Source organism: Xyrauchen texanus, chromosome 15, assembly GCF_025860055.1.
Source record: "Xyrauchen texanus isolate HMW12.3.18 chromosome 15, RBS_HiC_50CHRs, whole genome shotgun sequence".
Classification (NCBI taxonomy): Eukaryota; Metazoa; Chordata; class Actinopteri; order Cypriniformes; family Catostomidae; genus Xyrauchen; species Xyrauchen texanus.
This window is the reverse complement of record NC_068290.1, coordinates 10,704,279-10,720,457: the sequence shown is the minus strand read 5'-3', so window position 1 is coordinate 10,720,457 and position 16,179 is coordinate 10,704,279. Positions and strand designations below refer to the sequence as shown.

General features: G+C 38.5%; 1 protein-coding gene across 1 annotated transcript in view; it reads right to left on the bottom strand.

The window, feature by feature from the left end:
* Positions 1-16,179, bottom strand: part of tgfbr2b (transforming growth factor beta receptor 2b) — a 30,289-nt gene continuing 14,110 nt past the window's right edge. Inside the window, exons 4-7 of the mRNA XM_052144707.1 lie at positions 8,595-9,376; positions 6,713-6,854; positions 1,673-1,800; positions 1-1,041 (exon numbers count right to left, since the gene is read on the bottom strand). Coding sequence (XP_052000667.1) covers positions 853-1,041; positions 1,673-1,800; positions 6,713-6,854; positions 8,595-9,376 — 1,241 coding nt within the window. The 3' untranslated portion in view covers positions 1-852. The remainder of the gene's footprint in view (positions 1,042-1,672; positions 1,801-6,712; positions 6,855-8,594; positions 9,377-16,179) is intronic.

The following is a 16,179-nucleotide window of genomic DNA, read 5'->3' as shown; positions in this document are numbered from 1 at the left end:
GAAAAAGGAAACCATTTTTAGTGTCAACACTGTACATAAATGTATTTTAATCATCAAAGATTTACAATATATTACAAAGTAGTAAAAAGAGAGGCACAATTATTTGCAACATCCAAGATATGTTTACACATTAGAGGCACTTTGTGAACTTAAAAATACTGTTTGTTTTACACACGTCTTGTTTTGTGCAGCAGTTTCTTCCATTATTTTTTTGGCTCTCTCAATAATGTGGGTTAATGTATACTGTTTTTGAAAAGCTGTGTTTACAATACACTTATTTTCCTTGGCTGACACACAATGTACTTTTTGGTAAAAGTAAAACCACACACATACATGCACACAATCCAGTATTCTTAGACTGTCACACATACACATACACACACACACACACACACATGCACGCTCTGACATTCACATCAAATGGTCACATAAACACACATTCTTAAAATAATCCAGAAAATCCTGAATTGATCTGTAAAAATGTAAAGTCTTCTACAATCTCTTATATTTGAGGCAAAATATTTTCCTGATTACATTTGGCTCTTGGTCAGCTTTAAGAGGAGAATATGTGTGTCCATCCAGCTCCTCTAGCTCGGAAGCACGACCTTCCTCAGTGTGAGCTATACATAAGTAATCTGATAAAGTGCATTAAATATTTGGTTATGAAACAAAGCTTTATGAAAAGGCCACATTGCTCCACTCCACACTGTGAAGCCTGAGAAACACCATTGCAAGGCTCCAAACATTCAGTTTCTGCTGTTCTAGGCCAAATGTATTTTTAAGCTTATCACCAGTAGCTGGTGGCAGAGAGAGATGGCATGAAAGTGTCGAGAACTTTCATGCTTTCAGAACTCATTTGTCATCGCTCACGCTCACAGAGCAATCTTCTGGGATCTTCTCTTCGGAGCTGCTACAGGTGGACAACTTATCCAGGTCGTCCTCAATTTCGTTGAAACGCTCGGCCACACACTGAGCTGTGAGCCGGGCCTCTGGGTCATGGTCCCAGCATTCATTGATGGTGGCGCACACCATGGCAACACCCTGGAGACAAAAGAGAAGTGACATGAAAAAAAAACCCTAGTGATTATTTAAAGTGCTCCAGATCAATGTTGCTTCTGGAAAACATTGCCTAAAATGGCTAATCAACATATTTTGGTCTTTGGTCTAAATGTATGCGTTTCCTCTTTTAATTTCTCATTTGGTCATCATACAGTACATAACTGATGCTATTTTATAGCTATTTCATACTTCACTACAAGGGCAACTTGCAATAAACAATACGAAAAAGGCTTCAAAGTTAAATTTTTCCTTGGTTTTTGTGTACATTTTGTAGTTATTGCAATTGAGTATAACCTGTCAAACCTGTCTGTCCAAGAACAACTAATGGTTTACAGAACCCAACTTCTGTTTTTGACAAAATGTGTCACTACTGCATTTTGCCTTTGCTTATCCAGTCTAAGTTGGTTTTCTGGTTTCTAGCTGGTTTGCCAGCATGGTCAGTCTGGTTTTAGAGGAGGTTTGGGCACTTTTTAGCTTGTCAGTCTGGGAGATCTTCTAGACCAGTTGAAGCTCAATATGGACAGGCTGGGAGACCAACTAAGACCAGGGATGAGGAATAAAATTCAGATCAGGGATTCAATTCAGGCCTCTGTTTTTTTCTTTTTTCTTTTACCTGGTGCTTCATCCAGCTGTTTGGGATCTCTGGCCGTCCCCTGTCTCTCAGCACATTGTCCTTCATGCTCTCCACACAGGGGTGCTCTCGAACTTTAGATCCAAATGGAGGTTCATAATCCTTCACCTCTGTGAAGACAATCAGATAATCAGACTCTCATTTTTGAATCAAGAACCTGTGTAAGAGTCTAACCACTTATGACAGAATGAAAAATCTTCCAGGGAGAGCATCTTAAGAGACATTTGGGTGTAACAGCCTTGAAGTACTCAATGAGCTAAGTGAGAAGTATTGAGAGAAAATCTTATAGCTGGAAGCAAGCCCTCACTGGAAAAAAAATCATGTTTCATATGCTCTAGTTATTTTATCTGGTATGGGAAACCAAATTTTAAATGTGACAACTGCAGAGAAATTGGACAGAATCAGTTGCTCCATCAGAATGCCAACACTAAACAATAATGAGAGCCTGTTTGCGAGTCATTTGTTTTGTTCATGAAAATAAATTGGTGAAATATGGAGCTAATCACCGGACTGTGCCAGGGAGCTGCACAAACAGAGCTGGAGTGTAATTTTTCAGACCTCGTGAAACGTAGCACTGTGCAGCTGCGGGGGCCCAATTATATATCTGTCTTCAGCACTCAAAGCCAAATACTTCAAAAACACACATTTGACTAGAGCCAGCTATAGATAACACACACACAGGGTCCTAGACTGAAGGGTAATCTGCAAGAAACAACAAAATCTCCTCAATTTTCGCAAAAGAACCGAGACGTCATAAAACATTGGTTAGGCCAATGTAAAATCCATTACCGCATATGGTGTTAGATGAGTATGTTTACTTTGGAGTAGTGTGTTCTTGTTTGGAGAGTGTGCTTTGTGGTTCTGCCTGGGCACTCTGGGCCCACAGGAAGGGGCTAGGCCAGCATGCAGCCCGGGACAGGAAGTGGAGGACTGTGATTGAGCCCCTGTGGAGAAGCTGACTCCACAAGCGAATGCATCCTGTTTTTGACAAGTGGACTTCCCTTGTTTTAGCTCTTAAATGAAATTCTCCCGCCCCTGCTGTACTATTTCTGCTGTCCTCAGTGCCCAATATGTGGATCTAACTTGACTGTGGTAAAGTGGACATGTCTCATTCCCACAACGGTATCTGGCATTGCCACATTGAAACTACAGTGCTACATCTTTGTTGCTTATCATGTATGCAGTGCACATTTAAGGATTTGTAGGTCAATGACAAAACAGTGTGGCCAAATTATGAAACATTTTATCTTTCAAAAATCTAGTTTAAAGGCATGTGTCAAGTTCTTAGAAATGTAATATTTTAAGTTGGTTTCATATGGTTTTGAAAAGCCATTATACTAAACTCAACAAAAGGTTTTATTTAATTAAACTTAAATTGTCAGGTGGTACAACCATCAAGTACAATTTTTAACATATTTCCTTAAACCTACATATGTAATTTCATACATGCAGGTGTTAATCTTAATCATTATTTTCAAAAACGTTTTAAAATATATTTTGTCAAGATAAAAACTTGGGGGAGGGCGGTTGGGGGGTTTGGTTACGTAATTAATAATATAATAAAGTAATAAAGGATTATGCAAAACTACTGTTTTCTAGAGTTTCTTCCTTTCAATGAGATGTTTTTTTTAATCTCATTATGATCTCAGAATGGTTGTACCACTCTTACACTTCTGACATTTTTGAATATACATGTACTGTATAAATATAAATGGTTAATCCACTTTGACCAGAACAAAATGTGCCAAACGATAATTAGACACAAGATAACAAGATAATTCCAAACTACTCATGCCAACAAACTACTTATGCAAGCATTATTATTTAATATTTCAGCATTAATTGGACCCGACATTTACACCACGAAGTAAAACTCCCATTAATGTTTTCCATAAACTAACTTATTTTCAACAATAATGATAACCTATAAAGACAGACCTACCCTGAGCTCCGACGTTGTTCATCGATGGTATATGCTTCAATTGAAGCCATCCATCTGTGTTATTTCAACTTCATTGTTTAAAAATTGTGTTTGATAGCAGAATCTATTGTAAACAACTACAAACTTCACCATTCTGAGAACAGCGGCCAACCAAGTCTGCAAAATGTGCCTCAGAGTGACTGCTCATTCCCTGTGACACGCATTGTGAATGATGTAATTGAGTCGGTGTCTCTTCACCATTAATCTACTTTATATATGTACATATCAGAATGTTTTGCAATAAATGTAAAATATATGATTTCTACACTTATAATCAACAACCTAATATCAATAGTTTTATATATTCCCATCATTTTTATTCAATGACATCATTCGAAATGCTTCATGGGATTGTAGTTTGTGCCCTCATGAAAGACGGTAAGTACTCAGTCTCATACCTTTCTCTTTTTGTCCGATTTTCAAATAATTCTTTCCCTCAAAACAAATTTTGTGTAATGTTGTGATTTATCTCAGAGCTGGTTGGTTTGATTCATGGCTTACAACTCTGTAATGAAGGATTTTATGAAAAGTCTATGCGGAAAATGAATGGGAAAAATACTTGGAAACCAGATGGCTGAATAAGTGGGCGGGCACGGTTGCGCTCTATTGTTTTGTTTGAATTGTATTTTTACAATTTGATGTCCTGCTAATGTGCAAGGGTCTATTCCTGTAACATTTTAAGTCCAGGCCTTCCATGCGATTCATGCCATTAAAAAAACACAGTTTCACAATGAATAAGACACCATATGCCTTTCATACATTATGTGGCAGTCAACTAATAATACCAATTGACATTTTAAAAACACGTCCATGCACGAAAGCCAGAACCAAAGAGGTCTAATACCAAGAAAAAGCTCTCTAAAAATATTTGCGATTTAAATTTTGCTTGCGATAAATTTGTTTCATCAGGGTACATGGATACTTTTCAAAACTTGATCCGACAACGAATGCTCAAGCAGCCTAATTTACACTTAGAAAACTCCTGATGTTGCTATAACAATGCAAAAGGCACTTACAAATTTGCTTGAGTCCTCCTTTCCTGTTTAATTAATCAATCGCTCGATCATGCAGAACATCTCAGGTTTTTAAATCCATAAGGATCTCTTTCTCAACAGCAATACCAACAGTGATGACAGCCGACTTGTCAGCAAGATTTCGTGCTTTTCACTTTCAAATTACGTACATCACTTAAAGTGTGATTGCGTCACTCAAGGACAGCTAGAAGGCCTGGACTGGGACATATCCTAAAGACCACACCCACAAGAACATATAAATCAACCTGACTGGCTGATGAATCTGACCATCTGGCTAGTTTAGATGCCTATTCACTTTTTGCTATTCTTTGTAGATTAATTAGGAGTTGAAAGTGATTGAAAATACATAGAAAAATATTTATTATTTAGGCATGTAACACAAGCACAGAAGGCTTTGCTGGCCCTGAGAAATCACCACAGTCCAGTAGAATACCTAGCATCAACAAAGTCTACTTCTTTCTTTCTCAGTCTCTCTTCATTTACCTCTATTTTCTCTATTTCTTACTATGCTCAAGTGGCTCTTGCCTGGGCTCCACAAATACACTCGCTATGTGAGGAATGCCGTGGTTTTGGGAACAGATGTCCTGCTAACTGAGGCCTCCCACCCTGGGCCCAGCCAGCACTATCCAGGGAAGCACTTTTTTACAACAGCTTCCCCTTCAGATTAACCGTCTGCTACCTCCACAGACCTGCCTGTCTGACTTGCTGTAAGAGTATTTAAATGTCTGAGGCTGCATGGATACTAGAGCAGTGCAGCAACATTGTTGCCTGACAGGAGAATTTATTCAGTCTACAACAGTCTGAGAGTTTTTTAGTAGACCATGAGCGCAGAACACCCTTGCATGTTTGCTAAGAATTTGAGTCTCTGAGAGGTATGGCAACAGCGAATCTGAGTTCTCTAGTGATGGATGGCCACCCTGCATGGGGTACTGCCACATGCTAACCAGCTGCTGTCATCCATTTACTTGTCTTCTCTGTTACTAAGGAAGGAAGAGAGTTCTCCTTGGCTGGCAATGTCTCACAGTGAGGAGCATTTCCACTTGAGCACGGTCCGACACGGCACAATTACAAACCATTCTCACCCCAGATTTCTCAGCATGGTTATCTAACGTTGCTTAACTACGCTGGTGGAATGGCTTTAGTACAATTGTCAATTTGCCAACGTCAAGGTAACTCAGTTATTTCTAGGTAGCAACGTTTGCTAATATTTGGTGAAGTTAATAAAAGTTAATAAAAATAAGTGTATGGTTAGTGTATCTTCATGAATTTATGATGATGGTTTAACTAGCATAGTACAGAGGGGGCATGTCAGAGCATGTGGCTAACATAACTGCACATGGACAGTGTTAAAACAATATACACATGCAAATACAAAGCAAACACACTATAAAACGTACTAGCAAAGCCTATTAAGATAACAGCACACTTTATACTCCATGAATGCTACTCAATTGTCATGAAATTTACACAGTATTCAGCAGATATATCATCTAAAAAAACTTGCATCTCTTTGAAGAAAAAATATGACACACCATCAGTCACACTCACACCAATATGTGCATGTGCCAAGATTATACCAGCAACTATCTTCAAACCTGACCAAAGAAGGGAGTTCTAAAGATTAATTTCATATTTAGCACAGTCTAGTGAGAAGATTTGCTTGCTGTACCCTCTCCTCCAATGACAAAAAACAGCAAATCAGTCAAAACACATTGTGGACCGCAATGGGCTTTCCTTGCAATGTACTGAAACAATAGCCCAACAATGCTGGCAAAAAGCACAAAATGCCACATGGAACTGAACAAAGAGCAAGTCTATTTTTATCTCTATTGACCTTGAGGGACAATTATGGGACCATTGGAAATAGAATCACATTGTCTCAAGTATACCAATTATATTAATTTGGGAACTTGCCAACCCAAATGACTTTGCAAAAAGTAGCCTTGGCAGCGTTGAGATCTGGGTTGGCAGGTGAGATATGGGTTTGTAAAGGTCTTGGGTACTCACCTCCGATGGCGTTACACCTGGAGGTTATCTCCCAAAGTACCAGGGCCATGGAGTAGACATCAGTTTGCTTGAAGGACTCAATGTTTTCCAGGTTGATCCTTGATTCCAGCACTTCTGGAGCCATGTACCTTGCTGTACCAACCTGGTACCAAGATATAGATAATAACCAACCTTATAAGTAGATCATTTTATATAGTTTATCTATCATTCTATCTAGCTGAGACTAACACTATTCCTAACATCACCTTTTGTGTACAGCACAAGAAAGTCATACAGGTATCCAATGACATGAGGGTGAGTAAAAGATGACAGAATTTTCATTTTTGAGTGAACTGTTCTTTAACGTGTTCTTGCACAGCTTACCTCATTACTTGACCTCACTTTAAGTGTGCAAACGGTAGTACAAGCCAACAAAAATAAAACACCTCAGCACTAAAGTATAAACTCACTTTGAATGTTTTTATGTTCACTGTCTGGGACCTAATCAAATGTTGACTTACATCAAAGCTTTCTGGGTGTGAAGAGACGTTGCTCTGTTCGGTGGTAGAGCACAGTCAGGTGACTGTTAGATGGTTTATTAGTGATTCACTCAGCGCCTTTTGTCTTTGCATTTTCAGCCCGTGAATCATAAATCTGAGCAGACAGCCTGAACAAAGGGCACGCATACATAAACCTACACCTCCACACCATAAAATGCCTGAGGAGACTTTCCCTACAAGTTGCGACACGATTTCCCTACCACTGTAAATCTACACAACTGAAGCTTTAAAACTTGCCAACATTACCTGTCACTTACAAAGCTATGAGGCCGTGTGAATCTGAACAGTCTTATGCTGCACTGGGGTTGATCCAATTTCAGTTAAGCTGCTTCAGGGGATGAATTGAGTTCAGTAAATTAATTAGATTAATTGTTAGAATACACAAGGCAATTTCAATTTTTAAAGATTCAAGCCTGAGGTTTAAACAACCAAAACTTTCGTTATTTTAAATAGCATACTTGCGTACTACTGGTATTAAATCTAAAGAAATACAGTTTGAAATGTACTAAAAAAGCATGTAGTTATAAACAATACTTGCAGAATACAGGGGCTAGTGTATTCTGCCTTACAAAGGCAAAGCACAGTAACTATGGCAACATTGAAACTGAAAAAAATAAAAAGTGGGGATTTTCTAGTTACTGCAAATTTTAATACTAGAAAATTATAAAACCGAACATTTTAGTCATAGAACAGATCATAATCTAAGAGACGATTTCAGTCATAACTCAATTTCGACAAAATCCATAGTTACTGTGTTTGGCTTTGCATGGTATTAGTTAACGTAGTGTAGGCCTACATGATTCTGACACAAAAATAAAATTAAAATCATAATTGCTGATTATTTCTTTGATATTGTAATTGCAATTAATTTTGATTAATACAATTTAGATTAAGGTAGTACCTATTTTGCGTGGAGCACCTTATCCTTTAAGTAGGCTACACATCCGAAACATGTTGATAACTGTGTTCCTGAACTAACTTTTTAGTTCTTTTAGCTGTTTTACACAGATCGGTATATCAAAACATGGCCTAAATGGTGAACGGTGCGCATCCTTGCAGCATGATAAACAAAACTGTTATTAAAAATTTGAAGAAATTATACACAGAAAGTGTGATACAGACTGTCTATGATTGGTTAAAATGCTCAAACGGTGCAAAAAAACAAGTTTTGACACAACCGGAGTAGACCTTAATGGAATGCTGTAATTAACACTTTTTTTATGATTATTTAATTATGGTAGCTCTAATTGTGATCTCAAATATTTGTGCAGCCTTACCATAGTGGAATGTTTCTGTTTGGCTAAATGCGTAAATGAAGATAAGAATGTTGATGCATGCCTCACCTGTCCACTGTTGGCCAAGTCGTCCACCGAGAGAGAGTTGTCCAGACGGAGGCCAAGCCCAAAGTCACAAAGGCAGCAGGTGAGGTCATTCTTCACCAGGATATTGGAGCTCTTCAGATCTCGGTGGACGATGGGCACTTTGGGCCTCCCGCAAGGGGTGTGGTCACTATGCAAATGAGCCACACCGTGTGCCAGCGAGGCCCCGAGCAACCTCAGGTCCTCCCAGCTGATTAGGTGGCGTGTGAGGTACTCCTGCAGGTTACCACGTGGGTGATAGGCGGTTATCAGCCAATACTGTTTCTCCACCTTCCTCTCTTCGGACGTTAAGAAGTGCAGAATATTCTCATGCTTCAGATTGATGTCAGAGAAGATGTCCTTTTCGTTCTTCCAGGATGCATACTCTTCGTAGGGGAAGATCTTTACAGCGACTGTTTCAAACTGCTCCGAGGGACTCTGCCTAAGTTTGGCTTTGTAGACCTCTGCAAAGCGGCCCTTGCCCACTTGAAGGTCCAGCTCGATGGGCAGAGGATCTGTGTTGTGGTTGAGGTTATTGGCATGTGTGGAGCTGCTGTCAGAGTGGTCGTCGTCCATCATTATGGCACAAGCATCACTGCAGTCAAGAGGGCCTTTGCATTTGGATGGCTTCTTGGTCTCCCACTTATCAAGTCTGCGTCGACGGTAGATACGATACCAGTAGAAAGAGGCGATGACCAGCACAGCCAGAACCAGCAGGGGTAGTAAACTGACTAGGATCACCAACACCGCCTGGTTATTTGTGGGGTCTGTAAAAAAAAAAAAATCAGAAAATGTTTTATATTTATTTAAATCTCTTAAATACCAGTGCATTTAACTATCTTACTTACATTGGCTCCATAAAATATTTGGGAAAATTTATTGAAATTGCATTAGATAACAAAATATTAAACCAAATGGCATCTGCAAACAAATGATTCTAGACCTATATTCAGAACTTCACACTTAGCAATTACTTTTAATCAATTTGTCCCAAGGTAATTTTAAGTGGAAGTTTGAAGTCAGTTACCATCAAGTTCACACAGGTGCTCTTGCAGTGTAACCACGTGTGGAGTTCAACACTTTATGGACAAGTTCCAATAAATTTGACAACCAAAATGTGTCCAAATAATTTTTTATTCATTTTCAACAGTATACATATGATTTGATCATAAATACCCAACTAACATCTTCATATGCTTGAAAACTGTTCTTGTGATATCTTCCTTTAAAATATATGCTACTTGGTTTGATATTTTGTTATCTAATGCAATGTCTAATTAAATGATTTTAGGCCTCTGTGCGTACTTATGTACTGTATATCCTTACGTCAGTGCAACCTTTGGCATTTTTTTGTCATATTATTTGTCACATTTTACATTATTTTGTAAGGGATGGTGAAGCATAATGGTTAAAGCTGGTAACCGGCAGGTTGCTGGCTCTATGATCACAAGGAGCCTCTGCTAAAAAAGCATCTGCTAAAGAAAAGTTCAGATTTATTGATATATTTATTTTAATTGATATAGCTACCTACCAAGCATAGCTTCCCCTAAAATTTCATAAGAAATTTAGCAATGATGATGTAACCCGGACACACACACACAAGATGAGACAGTCACAATGTAAGTCAAAAACTGCTTTTATTGTTAACAATAAAAGCAGGCAAAAGTACAAATGGGCAAATCCAGTGAAGAGTTGTCGAGGGAAGCGTAGGGTCAAAAGCCGTGGAATCAAAGAGAGTAAAGGGGGCAAATCCGGGAGAGTAGTCGAGGGGAGCGAGGGTCAAAGCCGGGGTAAACAGGATCGAGAGGCGGGTAAACTAACAAAGGGAGTAGACAGGGGAACTAGGGGAACGAGGAGCTGGCAAGCTAAGGGGGTAATCAAGAGGAGTTCAAGAGGGGATCAAAACTAGACGAGACTAGCGGGGGCAAAGACACGGGAAACTAAATACAATAACCAACAACCGTGAGACGAAAGGGTAGTGCAGGTGTAAACCATGACAGGTGATGAGACGAGTGCAGGTGAAACTAATGTGTAGGAGTGCAGATGACGCGAGTGCAGGTGGTCATAATGTTCTGGGGGATTGGAAACGCGTGAGAAACTTGAGGAAGGGAGACTGCCTACGAGCATGTGAGCGAGTAGGAGCAAAGTGGGCGTGAGGGCTCGAGCGAGCAAAAAGAGCGTGCAAGCTCGAGGGGGCGGAACGGGCGTGGAAGCTCGAGGGGGCAGAGCGAGGGAGCGGGGTTCGTGACAGATGAGTTTGATAAATGAATAAATTATCTATATAAATGACAAATTGAACTTTGTGCATTTCAATATTTTAGCGGATGAAAGTGTAAAATATAACACATCACTATCAATATGTTTGCTCGCAATCTGCTTTTTTCTACATGAATATGTCCATAGACCTCAGTGGACGAACGGCCCATACAGTCTATCGACAGTCTATAGCAGATAATTGTGCCATTCGAGTTGATGGTGCAAAATATCAATGTTCTTTGAACGAGAGGCTCCAAACATGTCACTTTGTGTTCTCTGGGATTTTATGGGAGCTTCATTATGGCTATTTGCATTGGATCTACATCTCATGCCTGTTGGACATAGGGCTTTCATCAATGTATTTGTGTCCCGCCTGGAAGCCCAGCTTCTCTATATGATGATTGGTCGAGCTCTCTAATTGACGGGACTTTGCAACAAACTGCAATTAATTGAAGCAGTGATGTACGTGATTGACAGCATATGAAGTGTAAAAGCACCGCTGTTGAGCGCAGTGTTCAGAGTGTTGCACCTTTTAGTAGTAGTTAAAGAAGCTTTTTGCTTAACAACATTGTAGATAAAAACCATTGTGCTTCCCCAGTTTGAAAAGCACTAACCGCCACTGCTACCTACTTACTAGACTATATAACAGGAGCGTGTCTGACTGAAGTCCTAATCATTAACTCTGTGTGTGTGCTGACAGTTTTCCCTGTCACATAAGGGAGAATGACTGAGGCTTGCACAGTGGGAGCCTGTTCTATAAATGCATCCAGGGAAAGATACCCTGCTGCTATCCACATTTGCCAGCCCGATTGTCTCGGAATCCCTAGCACTGCAGGTTCAATGCGGAGACAAATTGAGACCTGCCAGCTACGTAGGCAGAGAGTGGCGTCAGTGTTTGGCCTGTCTGCATTCTTCCATCAAACACACAGACACGCCTTATCATCAAGACACAGACACGAAAAAAACTGAAATAGATACACAGCACTGCAATAGGGAGAATGCCAATAAAAGCTAAAGTGTATGGCAGACTGAAGAGCCAGTAAACACATGCACATGGCACTGACCTGTAGTTGGTGCACAGAGGAAACATTTTTCCTTTTCACAGACAGGGGCAGAAACCTCTCCTTGAGCCAAACAACCAATATAAACATGCATGCCTTTTCCAGCCGCATAAAACAGGATGCCAACCACACAATTTTAGGCCAGTGACATTATAAACTAAGAGAGATTTTTCTTTAGGCTCTGCTGTTAAAGAGATAGTTCACCCAAAAATGAAACTTTTGAAATCATTTACTCATCCTAGTGTTGTTGCAAACCTGTCATATTCATGTTGTAAAAGTTTGAATGGACGGGTGGATATTGCTCGATGTTTGCCAATGTGGTGGGCAATTCAATTTTGATTCCCATAATTTAATTGGGATACTTGCATCACATGTCTACTACCTTCATCAGTGTAGACATGCCTATTCTCTACACTTGTCTTGCATACTAATGATCAATGGTGAACCAGATTCAGCCAGCTTTCATTTGCTGGCTGGGCATGTTGTGTGTTTGCATAACGTTTCCAAATGTCAGAATTCCCAAGTGGAGGTTCCCAGATGTTCAAGTTACTGCCTTTTAGATCACCCTGTTGTGGGTTTTGCATACCCATAAGCACTGCCAAACTGAGATTAGAAACAAACTCTACATGAGAAAGACAGGCCAGTTACTGTTTGTTTGTTATGGCTACGATTCATTTTATAGCATGGCATAAACCACAAACAAGTCTGACTTTTCTTTTTTTGCACTTGTCTTGGTCTATCGGAGTGACTCAGACGTGTTTAAGTATGTACTCTATAACTGGAGGCCAAGATTCCTTAGTATGTGAGTGTGGGTGTGGGTGTGTTTGTGTGTGTGAGAGTATATATGTGCAGGTCAGGGTTGGGTTGAAAATAAAATCTGCTTAGAATATACTCTTCCTCCTTTCTTTATGTGTTCTTCTTTTCATCAAAATAGCCTATGATAAAAGATCAACTGAGTAGAAACATACTGTCAGATTGAAAATATTCCAGTGAGATGCAGACACCTGCTTTTCCCAGTTTGACCTATCTAGCACATAAACTGGATTGACATACAGAAAGAAAAATAAGAGAAAGAATAATTATTATTTCCGACAAGATTAGATATTTTGGCATCTGTGTACTATCAAATATTAGCAACACACTCACAGAGCACTTAATTAGGAACACCTGTACACCTACTAATTCATGCAATTATCCAGTCAGCTAATCGCGAGGCAGCAGTGAAATGCATAAAATAATGCAGATACGGGTCAGGAGCTTCAGTTAATGTTCACATCAACCATCAGGAAAATATGTTATCTCAGTGATCTCGACCGTGGCATGTTTGTTAGTGTCAGACGTACTAGTATGTGTATTTCTCACAAAAGTTCTGCAGACGGAAATGCCTTGTTGATGAGAGAGGTCAATGGAGAAAGGCTACGGTAACTCAGATAACCACTCTAGTGCAATTGTAGTGAGCAGAATAGCATCTCAGAATGCACAGCATGTTAAACCTTGTTAAAATTTTATTAGGACCATCTTGTTCCCAATAATGTGTTCAGTGAGTGTATATTCACAATGATTTTTCTGGATATTTACAATTAAGTAACATCATAAATATTATGATGATTTCAATGCACTTTTTATTTGACCATTAAGTTTTCTAAAAGGCGCATCAACTAGATTAGCTATTTTGAGAGATTTGAGACAAATGTTTTTATAAGTGCCCCCCACCCCCCCAAGGGGAAAGGGTCGAATTGTATTGTCATGGTGCTAACCTAATCCTAACCCTAATGAAATTTGCTGAAACTGAAGACATGCACAATTGAGTTGTCTAAATATGCACACCATATGCGTAATCAAATAACAGTTGAGAAAATATAGAAAGTGGTACAAATTGCAAACAGAGTACGTGAACAGGAAATCATAGAGAATGATATTACAGCAATGGCCAATAACAACCTAGTTGAGTGTGATCCTCATTCTGTGTGATACTGTGGTGGTATAAAAACTGTTAAATTTTCTGATAAAACCACGAGAGTCTTCCAAGACCTCTAAATCAAGACAACTCCAAAATTCCATATCCAGCTCATGTTGCTCTCTATTGAGACAATCAAGTTTACAAGATGAAAAACAGAAAAACATGTGTGCAAACCACAATGAAAAGTGCAACACACTCTGTCTGAGAATCTTTATGAGTTGCTTATTAGAAACAAATGTACATTTGCTGGATTTCTCAGTCAACAACGTCCATCAATGTGAAGAGCTTAGTAGCAAATGTGTCTGCTTTGATCAGTGTCATTAAACTGTCTTCATATTTTGTAGTAGTCACATTTCAGAATCAAATTTAAACAAACTGTCATAACTGTTTCATTGGTTTGCGCTTTGACAATTGCTTTCAAACTATGAAAATTATATTTTTAACACACAAATTTTCTTCATGTGAAGTAGATAAATTATTTTTTATTTATTTGTCCTTTATTTAACCAGGAAATAAAACTCACTGAGATTAAGAATCTCTTTTTCAGAATTACAGAAGTGTCCTGGCCAAGACAGGCAGCCGCACATGTTTACAGTCTTAAATAACATATAATGATACAAATAAATATTTAAAGACATTTACAAATTGATACGTCTTTCTAAAATTCTTGAATAATATTTTTAAAACTACACATTGACACCAGCCTTTTTATCTTTAAATCATATTGTAGAGTGTTCAAATCACAGAGGGCAGCATACCGAAAAGCTTGTTTCCCTAATTCTAATCAATGTAAAAGATAGGATGGTGCAGAAAATACAAAACATCTCCATAATCAAGCATAGGCAGGAAAGTAGCAGAGACTAGTTTCTTTTTTGCATCAAATGAAAAACAAGACTGATTTCTGAAAAAGCTATACATTGAGTTTTTCCCTAACTGATTTACATGAGATTCATCAAGTATAAAACCAAGATATTTATATTCAGATACAGACTCTATCGTAGTACCAAAGTGTGAAGAGATGCTAGATTTGTTGTTGATTTCTTTGAGTTTGAGAAAAACATGGCTTTAGTTTTATCAGCATTTAAAACAAGTTTTAAGCTATAAAGCCTTCGTTGCATAACATCAAATGCAGACTGTAGCTGACACACAGCTTGATGTATAGTGGGAGCACAACAATAAATAACAGTGTTGTCAGCATAGAAACGAAAACTACAATTTATAATGTCAAAATCAAGGCAATTAATATAAATAGTAAAAAGTAGTGGCCCCAGAACAGACCCATGAGGAACACCCTTGGAGATCTGTAAAGGTGCAGATGAGTGACCTTCCGTTCGCACACATTGTGTTCTGTTATTTAAATAGTTTGCAAACCAAGATATAGCGTTATCGGATTGTCCTATATTTTTAAGTCCAAGTTTAATTATTTCATCATCGACAGTATTGAAGGCTTTAGATAAATCGATAAAAAGGGACGCACAATGATGTCCTTTTTCAAGGGCCTCAATGATATCATTCAAGACCTGCATATCAACTGTAGTGGTACTGTGTTTTTTCCTATAGTTGACTGGTTAACAGAAACAATATTATTTTAAGATAAATACAAAGACAATTGTTCACTGATAAGAGTTTCTATAACCTTTAAAAGAACATAGAGTTTAGAAATGGGTCTATAGTTATCCAATTTAGTTGGATCACCACCTTTTAACAATGGAATAACAAAGGCAGATTTCAACATTTTGGGGAGTATAAGGAAAGATTAAAGATGTGAACCAGCTGACTTATTTGTATCTAGTAATTTGAGTTTAATTTCATTAAACGTCTCTCTCCGTATTCAATACCTGATTTCATATCAGTGATTTTTAAGTGCCTGAAATAGAGATCCAGCATCATCAAAGTGCTTATAAAACAATCAAGCATTTGTGCCTTATCTGAAATTTTGGTGAGGTAGTTCAGTATACATGGTGGAAGCACTGTAGTCTTTTTAGTACCAGATAAGGAATCACAATTTTTCCAAAATTTCATTGGTTTATTTAAATTCTATGTTTTTTTCAGGAAGGAAAAATTCAGCTTTAGCTCTTCTAATTGCTACTGTATATTTATTACGTAATTGACTATTTGCCTAGCCCTGTCCCATGCAACATCACACTCATAAAGCAAATGAGATAATATGGATGAGAACCAGGGATTGTCCCTACTTTTAACTCTTATATTTTATATTTTTATACTTGGAGCATGCTTATTGATAATGATGGTAAACCCATCAAAAAAATATTTCCAGGCACATCTGGGATCA